Genomic DNA, 12,100 nt, shown 5'->3' on the forward strand with positions numbered 1-12,100 from the left:
ATTGGTAATTTAAACATTTATCCTGAATTATGTAGTTGGGCCCACTGTAATCACAAGGTCCCTGTAAGTGGGAAACGGAGGCACAAGAATGTGTCAGAGTGATGTGATGTGAGACAGTCTTCTTTGCCATTGCTTCTTTGAAGATGAAGCTAACAGCTGAGTTATGTCAAGAAAACAAATTCCCTCCAGATCCTGCAAAAAGGAACACAGCCCTGCTAACACCTTGATTTTAGCCCACCTGTGTCAGATTTCTCACCTACAAAACTATAAGATAATAAATTTGTGTTGTTACAATAAATTTGCTATAGCAAAAAAAAAAAAAAAAGAAAGAATAACGAGCTACTTTTATATGGAAAATTACAGATATATAGAATAATGCCTACTAGATGAAGTACAAATTTCACAACCTGTAATTGAGGCCTTCTATATAACCTATCTGCCATTCTATCTTTTCTCTCATATCCATATACAAGCTGTTAGCCATAAAGGCCAAATTATTCAACTCACTGATCAATGGCTGTAAATTTATGCCAACCTATAGACACAACTTTGGTTATGTCATTCTCTCAATGCCTATTGCTCTCCACTCCTTCTCCTATCTCCCAATCTAGCTAGATCACAGACCACTATTCTGAGCCTACCAACCCAAACCAATCTTTCCTACTGTAGCCATATACCACTTAATTAAAACCCTGAGTCCTTATTTCTCTAACTAAAGTCCTAAAAGACATAGTCTTGGTATTTATCTTTTATTGATAAATGGCTCATTAGAGTATGAGCATATTAAAGCCTATGACACTTCTAAGAGTTATTAAAGTGTGTATGTACTATTTAATACGTGTACTATTAATGATGGAGGAAAAAACATAACAAATAGGGTCACTGCCCTCAAGGAGCCAATACATCAATTTCTAACATAGTACTGTCATTTCGCAGACGTTAAAATATGTTAATTGAAATTCTAATAAAAATACCCTAGTGAAAGCATTAAGTAGCATTTAAGAAAAGTATTTTAAGAAAAGTCAAAACCTAAAAACCCAAAGTTTTGAATAACACATCTATAATGAACAACCAGTTACACTCAACTATTACCAAAAAAGTTACATTTAGCATTATTTGATTGTAATTTTCTATGCAAGCCAATGATGGTGAATTCAATAGTCATGTTATAATTTAAATCATGAGTTCAGCAATTTACAACCAGTACTTTCAGAATATTTAGAAAAAGCTAACATTTTAAGAAATAGGTTATTTATTAGTTGTCCAGTTATAGGTCTTGATATATTAACAGTTAACTTACTAAAGAACACTGCTACAAATTTCACCATACTTAAACTCTACATCTAAAAAGTTAACATTTTACCGTATTGGGGACCATCCTGAATTATTCTACAATCATTTCATACAATTCTGTCTTCCCAAGTAGTAGCCCCATTACTTTGCAAGGATTTCACATTGGCAAAATGGTTAAGAGTACAGAAATGACACCCCTGACATTACAAATTACGAAGAATATAAAAAGCCATTTTAAAGAAATGCAACAAATCTCCTATTACAAACTCACAAATATTCTAATAGTCTCACTGAGCTAACAAAAACCAGTCTAAACTCAAGAAAAGCTGAATATAGCAAATTTATAAAATAATGGAAAATGAGATTTCATTTGTATCCTAACGCCACAAAAACTTGGATATTCTAAATGTAAATACATTAACCTACCTAGTTTGTGGAACTATTAAAATCCTAATTTTAAAGATGAAGAAGCTGAGGCTAAAAACGTTTACACATCAAATGGATTTTAAAAAGTGAAATCACTTAATTCAAATATATATATATGCCTAAAACTATACAAAGAATATCAAAAAAGCAAAAAAAACTCAAATAAAAAATATCTACAATGCGTATGAAATCAATTTTTTTATACAAAGAACTGTGATAAGATAAAGATGACCATTAAACTAGGTCCAGTACACAAACAGGCAGTTCACAGAAAATGAAATATAAATAGCCAAATTTGAAAAACCTCACCCATTTCAAAATATAAATTACAAAATAATTTTTAGTGTAAAATAAGCTAGTATTCTAAATTTTGATAAAACCTAGAATTGCCAAGGGTATGGAAAAATAGGCAATCCTATACACACTTGTGAAAAACAAATGAGTGTTCTGGCATTGTGGTTTTCAGTAACTCTTTAAGTATAAATTTCATTTGACACAGCATTTTTACTTCTATTCTAAATATGTCCACACATTATAATGACAAACTGGAATCAAACCTAAATGTCCAGCAATGTAGGAAACTAAATTGTGGTATGTCCAGTAACTGCACTGTGGTGCAGCCACACAACAGTATCCTCCATTGTCATTAAAAAAGGATGAGGTAGATCTGCAACTGCTGAGACCATATTATGTAATTAAAAAAAACAGTTGACTTCTACCTCCAGTCAACATAGAATAACATCACCCAGATCTGCCTTGCCGAAACAACACCAAACAATCAAGCAAATATACAGAACAATCGCTTTTCAAGACACTGGAGATCAGGCAATGATGGACAATAATCCCTAAGGTTAGAAAACAAATGAGTCCATGTTTGCCTCAGCTCACTCCCTTGAGTGTCCAGGCCATAGCACAGCTATGAGGAAAGCAGGCTGAGCCTCAAAGACTACTTTAATTGTGAAAGAGCCAAGAGCCTGAGAAGACCAAAGTAACTAGAGTTTACAGGTCAAAATACCAAAGAAAAGAGCTGCACAGAGATTTCTCCAAATCTGCAGAGAATCATCAGAGTATTCAGTGAATACTTAACAACATATATATTTGGACCATAAAACAAGTCTCCATGTTTACAAAGATCCAAGTCTTAGAAAATACGTTCTCTGGCCAGAATAAAACTAAAATTACGAATACATAAAGAAAAGATATACAGAAAACTCCAAATATTTGGAAATTAAATAACATAAATAACATACTTCCCAATAACCCATGGGTCAAAGAAATTTTTTTAAAAAGTATTTTGAAGTGAATAAAAATGTATGTGTCAAAATTTGAGGAATGCCATGAAAGCGGTACTTAAAAGGGAAACATACAGCACTAAACTCCTATATAAGTAAAAGTACCAAGTTAATGACATCAACTTCAACGTTAACTAAGTAGAAAATGAAGATCAAGCTAAACACAAAGCAAAACAAAATAAAAACAGCAGAAATCAATTAAATAGAAAACAAAAAAACAACAGAGAAAACTCAATGAAATCAAAAGCTGGTATTTTGGAGATTAATAAAATCAATAAACTTCAATCCAGACAGACAAGGAAAAAAGATGACACAAATTCTCCCTATTGGGAATGAGAGAGCTGACATCACTAAGGATTCAACAGATATCAAAAGTGTAAAAATGCAGTATCATGGCTGGGCACAGTGGCTCACGCCTGTAATCCCAGCACTTTGTGAGGCCAAGGTGGGCGGATCACAAGTCAGGAGTTCGAGACCAACCTGGCCAATATAGTGAAACCCCGTCTCTAGTAAAAATACAAAAAATTAGCCAGGTGTGGTGGTATGTGCCTGTGATCCCAGCTACTTGGGATGCTGAGGCAGGAGAATCACGTGAACCCGGGACGTGGAGGTTGCACTGAGCCGAGATGGTGCCACTGTACTCCAGCCCGGGCGACAGAGCGAGGCTCCGTCTCAAAAAAAAAAAAAAATAGTAGTATCATCAACAACTCTACGCAAATACATTCAGCAACTTAAAGGAAATGGACTAGTTCTACAGAAGATACAAATTACCGAAGTTCACTCAAGAAGAACTAAACAAACTGAATAGCCCTATATCTATTAAATAAATTGAATATGTAGTTTAAAACCTCCCGACAAAGAAAACAAACATCTGGCCCCACATGGCTTCATTAGTGAACTGTATCAGTTAAGGAAGAAATTTTAGAGTTCTCACCCTAATATCAGGAGCAAGTTAAAGATATTCTCTTAGCACTTCTATTAAACATTGTACTGGATACCACAGACAAGAAAAAGGAGACAAAAAATGGTATCCAGATAGAAAAGGAAGAAAACTATTTAAAAACAATTGGGTATAAATTGTCTATGTAGAAAATTTAATGGCATAGGCTGGGGGTGGTGGCTCACGCCTGTAATCTTAGCACTTTGGGAGGCCTAGGCAAGTGGATCACTTGAGGTCAGGAGTTCGAGACCAGCCTAGCCAACATGGTGAAACCCTGCCTCAACTGAAAATAGAAAAATTAGCTGGCTGTGGTGGTGTGAACCTGTAGTCCCAGCTACTTAGGAGGCTGAGGCAGGAGAACTGCTTGACCCACGAGGCGGAGGTTGCAGTGAGCCAAGATCACGTCACTGCACTGCAGCCTGGGTGACTGAGACTCCCTCTCAAGAAAATCTGATGGAATATATAAAAAAAACTATTAGATCTACTAAATGAGTTTAGCAAAGGTTCAGAACATAAGAGCAATATGCCATAATCATTTCTATACACTAGCAAACAATTGGAAATTAAGTTTTTTAAATATCATTTACAATACTTCAAAATACATAAAATACTTATGGATAAATCTAATCAAACAATGCACAAAACGTGTGCAATGAAAAAAAAAACAATGCTTAAAGAAATTAAAGACCTAACAGAGACATCAATTTTAGTCATGATGCCAATTTTCCCAATTGCTCTACAGATTCAAGTCAAATCCAGTAAAATCCAAGCAGTTTTTGTAAAAACTGACTCATATGAAAATATAAAGGATTCAGAAGAGTTAAAAACAACTTTGAAAAAGAACAGAGTTGGAGGGCCAAGACTAAGTAAGTGGTTTCAAGACTCAATATAAAGCTACAATGATTAAGACAGTATGTTTCCAGCATCTAGATAAAGGAAAATGGGTCAATACAAAAAAGTAGAGTACAGACATAAAATCATACACACACAGATAACTGATTTTTCATGAAGCTGCAAAGCTAAGTGAATGGAGAAAGGATAGTCTTTTCAACAAATGATGCTGCAAATACTGGATGTCCCCATGCAAAACCAAATACTTCTGACCCACACTTTGTACCATATTCAAAATATTAAGTCAAAATGAAAGAGACCTAAATGTTAAACCAAAGTATAAAACTTCTATTAGAAAACAAAGGTGGCCAAGTATAGTGGCTCATGCCTTTAATCCCAACACTTTGGAAGGCTGAGGCAGAAAGATCGCTTGAGGCCAGGAGTTCAACACCAGCCTGGGCAAAACAGAGACCCCGGGTCTATAAAAAATTTAAAAATTAGCTGGGCATGGTGGTGTGTGCCTGTAGTCCTACCTACTTGGGAGGCTGAAGTAGGAGCCCTTGTGTCCAGGAGTTCAAGGTTATCGTGAGCTACAGCTGCACCACTGCACTCCAGCCTGGGTGACAGAGTCAGGCCCTGTCTCTAAAAAAAAAATTATTATTAACAAACAAAAGGAAAAAAATCTTCATGGCTTACAGTCAGGCAAAAATGGCTCAGACAAGACCCCAAAACTACAATCCATAAAAGAAAAAATTGGTAAACTGGAGTCCATCAGAATTAATAACTGTTGCTCTTCAAAAGACAATGCTGAGAATGAGAAGATGAGTGGCAGAAAATATTTCCAGGCCATATATCTGATAAAGGACTTATAACCACAATGAAGACCTCTCAAAACTCAATTTAAAATAAATAACCAAATAATAAATTGGGCAAAAGATATAAACAGACACTTCACCAAAGATAACAGTTGACAAAAAGCACCCGAAAAGATGTTCAACATCATAGATATTAGAGGAATGCAAATTAAATCCACAATGAAATATCACTTCATATACACTACAATGTCTATAATCAAAAAGACAAGATAACAGGCATTAGAGAGGATGTGGAAGGACTGGAAATTTCATACCGTGCTGATGGCAGTGCAAGATAGTACAACTATTTTTAAAAAGTTTGCAGTTCCTTAAAAAGTTAAACATATGCCTACCACATGATCCAGACTTTCCAATCATAGCCCCCCCCCCACCAAGAGAAATGAAAGCATATGTCCATACAAAGACTTGTACAGGAATGTTCACAACTATATTTTTATTAGCTCAAAACAGAAAACAATACAAATGTCCCTCAAGACTTGAATGATTAACAAATTGCTGTATAGCCATAAAGTGTAATATTACTAAGCAATAAAAGAGAATGGACTATTGAAACACAACATGGGTGAATCTCAAAATAATTATTCTGAGTGGACTAACCCAAACCAAAAATGTACATACCATATGATTACATTTACCTGAAATTCTAAAAAGTGTGAACTAATCTACAGTGACAGAAAGCAGATCAGTGGTTCCTTGGGGAAAGAAAAGCAGAAAGGAGGGACTATAAAGGCGCAAGACGATACTGCGGGGAGTGATAGATGTTCATTATCTTGATTGTGGTGATGGTTTCACAAGGGTATATATGAGACAAAACACTGTATATTTAATATGGGTAGTTTATTTTATGTCACATTGTATCTCAATAAACCTATTTTTTTAAAGGCAAGATGTGGGCCAGGCGCGGTGGCTCAAGCCTGTAATCCCAACACTTTGGGAGATCAAGGCGGGTGGATCATGGGGTCAAGAGATCAAGACTACCCTGGCCAAAATGGTGAAACCCCGTCTCTACTAAAAATACAAAAATTAGTCTGGCGTTTTGGCCAGGCGTGGTGGCTCACGCTTGTAATCCCAGCACTTTGGGAGGCTGAGGCAGACGGATCATGAGGTCAGATCGAAACTATCCTGGCTAACATGGTGAAACTCTGTCTTTACTGAAAATACAAAAACTTAGCTGGGCATGGTGGCAGGTGCCTGTAGTCCCAGCTACTCGGGAGGCTGAGAGGAGAATGGCATGAACCCAGGAGGTGGAGGTTGCAGTGAGCAGATCGCACCACTGCACTCCAGCCTGGGAGACAGGGCGAGACTCCATCTCAAAAAAAAAAAAAAAAAATTAGTCTGGCATGGTGGCGTGCGCCTGTAGTCCCAGCTACTAGGGAGGCTGAGGCAGGAGAATCGCCTGAACCCAGGAGGCAGAGGTTGCAGTGAGCCAAGATCGTGCCACTGCACTCCAGCCTGATGACAGAAGGAGACTCCGACTCAAAAAAAAAAAAAAAGGCAAGATGTGGGCCAAAACTATAGTTTGAATTCAATCACGTAAATAAAGATGTTTATATGTGTGCTAATATATAAATTAATGATTTCAAGAAAAAAGGCACAAAATTTTAACACAATTACCTACACCTAACAAATAAATTTAAAAAAACTGTGAATCAGTTTGAAATTTTTTTTCTTTTTTTTGAGATGGAGTCTCGCTCTGTTGCCCAGGCTGGAGTGCAGTGGCACAATCTCGGCTTACTGCAACCTCCGCCTCCCGGGTTCACGCCATTCTCCCGCCTCAGCCTCCCGAGTAGCTGGGACTACAGGCGCCCGCCACCATGCCTGGCTAATTTTTTGTATTTTTAGTAGAGACGGGGTTTCACTGTGTTAGCCAGGATGGTCTCGATCTCCTGAACTCGTGATCCGCCCGCCTCAGCCTCCCAGAGTGCTGGGATTACAGGCGTAACCCACTGCGCCCAGCCTGAATTTTTTTAAATATGCACATGCATCAGTGTCTTTAAAGCAAATTCACAAATGTTTTAAGTTTTAAAGAACACTTCATTACTTGTACACAGGCCTGACACCAAAGCAAAAATTCTTAACCATTATTCCAGAAAATTAAATTAACTTCAATTATTCAGACTTTTATATTAAACAATGGATTTTTTAAAATGGTTTGCAATTTTTTTTTTATCATCTTCTAAAGTGTTCTCAAGCAACTAACAAAAAACTGGTGTAACCACAAGGTCAGGAGATCGAGACCATCCTGGCTAACACGGTGAAACCCCCGTCTCTACTAAAAATACAAAAAATTAGCCAGGCGTGGTGACGGGCGCTTGTAGTCCCAGCAACTCGGGAGGCTGAGGCAGGAGAATGGAGTGAACCCAGAAGGCGGAGCTTGTAGTGAGCTGGGATCGTGCCACTGCACTCCAGCCTGGGCGACAAAAAAAAAAAAAAAAACAACTGGCGTAACCAATACATAACATCTGGACATACTATTCCGAGTCTCCTCAGTTTTTTTCTGTCTACTCATTCTGAGTCTTGTCTACAAACTCTTCTCCTTTTCCACTAATAGTCGACAACTCACACTTGTATCATTTATTCTTTTACAAAATTTACAGAAATCTGTTTGGATGGAACCTACAACATCTACCATTTTGCACTCTTTAGCTATTCCTGATTTTAAATCCCATGACTAACTCAACTTGGAAAATATTATCACCAAAAAGAGCATATTATTTCTCCTTCAGTCTGTACAAAATGAACTCAAGAAACAAGCCTAAAGAATGGACAAATATGTAGTTCACTATAGGTAAGAGGACAGAAAATAAGCAAGAAAACACAGTACCATTCCTAAAAGTATTCTAAAGAACATCACATCATTATGGATACAAGTTTATTATTATTATTATTATACTTTAAGTTTTAGGGTACATGTGCACAATGTGCAGGTTTGCTACATATGTATACATGTGCCATGTTGGTGTGCTGCACCCATTAACTCGTCATTTAGCATTAGGTGTATCTCCTAAAGCTATCCCTCCCCTCTCCCCCCGTATCTCCTAATGCTATCCCTCCCCCCCCCCCCCATTATGGATACAATTTTAAGAATTCCAAAAAATGTTTGAACAGTCAGCATCACTGGACTAAGCAGATAGCCTCTCCGGACACAGAGGCTTGCAAATGAAAAATGACAATACAGGCCGGGCACGGTGGCTCACATCTGTAATCCCAGCACTTTGGGAGGTCGAGACAGGCAGATCATGAGAGGCAGGCAGATCATGAGGTCAGGAGTTTGAGACCAGCCTGACCAACAGGGTGAAACGCCGTCTCTACTAAAAATACAAATTAGCTGGGCGTGGTGGTGCGCACCTGTAATCCCAGCTACTCAGGAGGCTGAGGCAGAAGAACTGCTTGAACCCAGGATGCAGAGGTTGCAGTGGGCCAAGATCGCGCCACTGCATCCAGCCTGGGTGACCGAGCGAGGCTCCGTCTCAAAAAAAAAAACTAAAAAAAATTACAATACATCATGACATTAAAAGTTGCAAGTACTCAAGAAAATGTTAAGCATTAGAACTAAAGTTTAAATGATGAGTAGTTTTCTTAGCCAAAAAGGAAGGATTCCAAAGGATCTCTACCATAAAGACTTTCTTTAATAGACAAACCAGCTCTTAACTTCTAATTCAAATTTGAAGCTAACTGCCTCAACAACTTTCTTTTTAAGGATCAGGATAATTCATTTCTAATGTGCCTTATTATTGACCAAAATATATTCATTTTCATATGACAAAAAGTAAAAAAAAAAACAAAAAACAAACAACTTAGATTAACAAAATTATAAGATATAGGTCAAACCCCTTACCGTCCCTTTAAATCATTATTTCCCCTCAGAAAATTGGGGTATCGTTTTATATTACAAGAAGCCATGTGTGAAAGCATTTTCAATTTCTTGATCATTCATACTTACTTTAAAAGGTTATTCTTACAGACTGCCAGTTCTAGAAAAACTTATGGTGATTACAAACTGTATATGGTCCAACTTTACAAATGAAAGGAAATACTTTACACTTGGGTTTTGTTAACTACATTATAGTTTTCAAAAGCAAAAGCTAAAATTTTCCAGTAATTATGATAATAGTAGATCCAACAATCCCAGTTTCAAACATAGTATTTTCCTACCTTCACGCCAACTGCAACCTCAGTGACGATTCTGCAAAGAAAAAATAAATAGTTTCAACTTCCTGTTATTCTTCTAATCACTCACTCTTTGGCTCTAAAACTTTTTAGGATAGTTCATCATTCATAAATCTTCCAGCCACTCACACACAGATGGGGAAAAAAAAATACCACAGATGATCAGTGACTTACCTGTACTGTTACCAACCTGGTTTTCTAAAACTAACTTTCAAATGTGAGACAACTTGTGGTATTTTTTAACAACACATTCAATAGCCAAAAGGAACAAAACCCAAAACACTATGCCATTTCTACAATGCCAGTATACTGAGATTAATAATTTAACACTTAAACTCTTTAGTAGTCTCCATAGGAACCAGGAATCAGGAAACATGAATTCTAGTGCAAGTTTTGACATCAATTTCCGTGTTGATCTGGGGGGAATACTGAACTTCTCTCGATCTGTTTCATCTGGAAAATAATCTTTAGGTAACATCTAGGATGATGTGAATTCTGTAAGACTGTGTTAACTTTTATAAAATCTTGTTTTTAGTACCTTTTAAAACACACCAGACTCTAGGCGCTTAACCAAATTTTTGATTCTTCAAATACTCACTGATTTTAATAAATGTGCTTGTTAAATGATACTGTGTTTACACTCCCAAAAGAGCTGCATACTGCTGTTATTTTTGACCTTAAGCGTGCCCCCGGTTTCTAACAATGAGTTAAATTACTGAGTCTTTTCAGGTGTGAAGCCTATCAGAGAGACATCGGTCCCTACCATTTCACAGTCTTGCCTCTCACCTCACTCAGCATCCTGTCTTCACTCAGGTTCGCAAAGATGCAGCATGGTTCTGGGTTTTTGTAGTCGTTTTTCCAGAAACTGACCAAAGTAGCTAAAGAGATAGCCCTTTGTTGACTATCTGCTCTTGTTTCTGCCATTGCTGTTGGCCTTTGCCCATGTGACTGATGTCGGCTTCAAACACTTCGTTTTTTAGATGATTTAATTTCTGGGCCCTTTTGCCAAGCCTTGAATGTTTTCAGTCCCCACAAAAAGGCATTTTTTCCTCCCTCCCACCCCCACTACCAGACTCAAATGAAAACAAAGGAGTATGACATCTGCCCTCCCCCTTCCTCTCGCCGCCGCACGCCCTCCCCCCTTCCCCAGCGGCTCCCACTAGGCTTTCCCCGGAGCTCCCGCCACCGGCATCTCTCCCGACCACGGCGGGCCGGGCGAGGCCAGAGAGGTTGCGCATGGCTGGGGTCCACAAGGGGTGCCTCTCTCCTCTTCCCCTAGACGCTCCCCCCACTCCAAAGGCCTGTCTCTGCCCATCCCACTCGCTCTCACAGGCACCGCTAACCCAAGGGTCGGGTCCCAGGGTACGGATCGAAATGGCTCCTAGAGGGGGCAGGGACAGACCAGCGAGACGTTATGGGGTTCCCACCCCATCCCCCGCCGCCAAGCCGGTGCCCGCTCCCACTCCGGGATCCTCACCCCCGCCATCGCCCCAATGCCTCCCCAGCCTCCAAGCCCGCTTTCTTCTCATTTTCTCGACCAAAGCCGGCCGGGGGAAGCAAAGGGAGGGGTGTGTGCGATGGGGCGGGGGTTGGGTAACGGCAGCCCAGCCCTGGGAGGGGCCGCGGGAGGGTTTCTCCCCGGCCCGGGACCGGGCCGAAGGACAGTCCAACTCCTCTCTCACACACACCTTCTCGCCGGCCCGATTACATACCCGTCCATTGCCGAACCGGACAAAGCTTCGCTCACAAGAACCGAGCCACGCAGCCAGCGAGCCACACAAGCGGCGAGAAAATGGCGGCTGGGGCCCGACGGAAATTGCCGAAGGTGCCGAGGCGCACGGGCCAGCGCGCGGCAGCGGCGGCGGCGGAAAGAGCCGAGCGCGCCGGCGCCCGGCAGCGGGAGGCGAGCGGCGGGGCGCTGGGACGAGGGGGAGTGGGCGCCGCCGCCGACGCCTCCTCCGCGCCTCCGCGCGCCTTCCTCTCTCCGCCCTCCGCCTGCCGCCCTCTGGAACCTGGCCTGCTGCTGCAGACCGCGGCGTCCCGGTTTCCCCTCCTTGGGGGGAGCGTGGGTGGGACACCTCCCAACAGCTCTCCACACTCTCTGTGCCCTGACTGCAGGACGCCCCCAAGCAGCCTCCACTTTTCACTCCAAGCCAAGTACCAGCTTGACTACCGTCAACCTATGCGGGCCAAGGAAAAAACACTGGATAGCTTTTCTCCTAAGCCATCTTTTATTTGCAGACCGGCTCCAGCCTCTAAAACAAAAATCTTTA

The 12,100-nt window shown here is 40.2% G+C and overlaps 1 protein-coding gene across 5 annotated transcripts in view; it reads right to left on the reverse strand.

Annotated features, from left to right (window-relative positions):
• Positions 1–11,800, reverse strand: part of PTBP2 (polypyrimidine tract binding protein 2) — a 92,353-nt gene extending 80,553 nt beyond the window's left edge. For 2 of the 5 annotated variants that reach the window (XM_054478666.2, XM_054478656.2), the window contains exons 1-2: positions 11,540–11,759; positions 9,813–9,843 (exon numbers count right to left, since the gene is read on the reverse strand). In XM_054478666.2, coding sequence (XP_054334641.1) covers positions 9,813–9,843; positions 11,540–11,547 — 39 coding nt within the window. In that variant the 5' untranslated portion in view covers positions 11,548–11,759. Of the gene's footprint in view, positions 1–9,812; positions 9,844–10,613; positions 10,809–11,539 lie in introns of those variants that run through there. The other 3 variants (XM_054478638.2, XM_054478647.2, XM_063652711.1) reach the window with 3 other exon arrangements.
• Between the last annotated feature and the right edge of the window lie 300 nt (positions 11,801–12,100).

This window comes from Pongo pygmaeus, chromosome 1, assembly GCF_028885625.2.
Source record: "Pongo pygmaeus isolate AG05252 chromosome 1, NHGRI_mPonPyg2-v2.0_pri, whole genome shotgun sequence".
Taxonomy (NCBI): domain Eukaryota; kingdom Metazoa; phylum Chordata; class Mammalia; order Primates; family Hominidae; genus Pongo; species Pongo pygmaeus.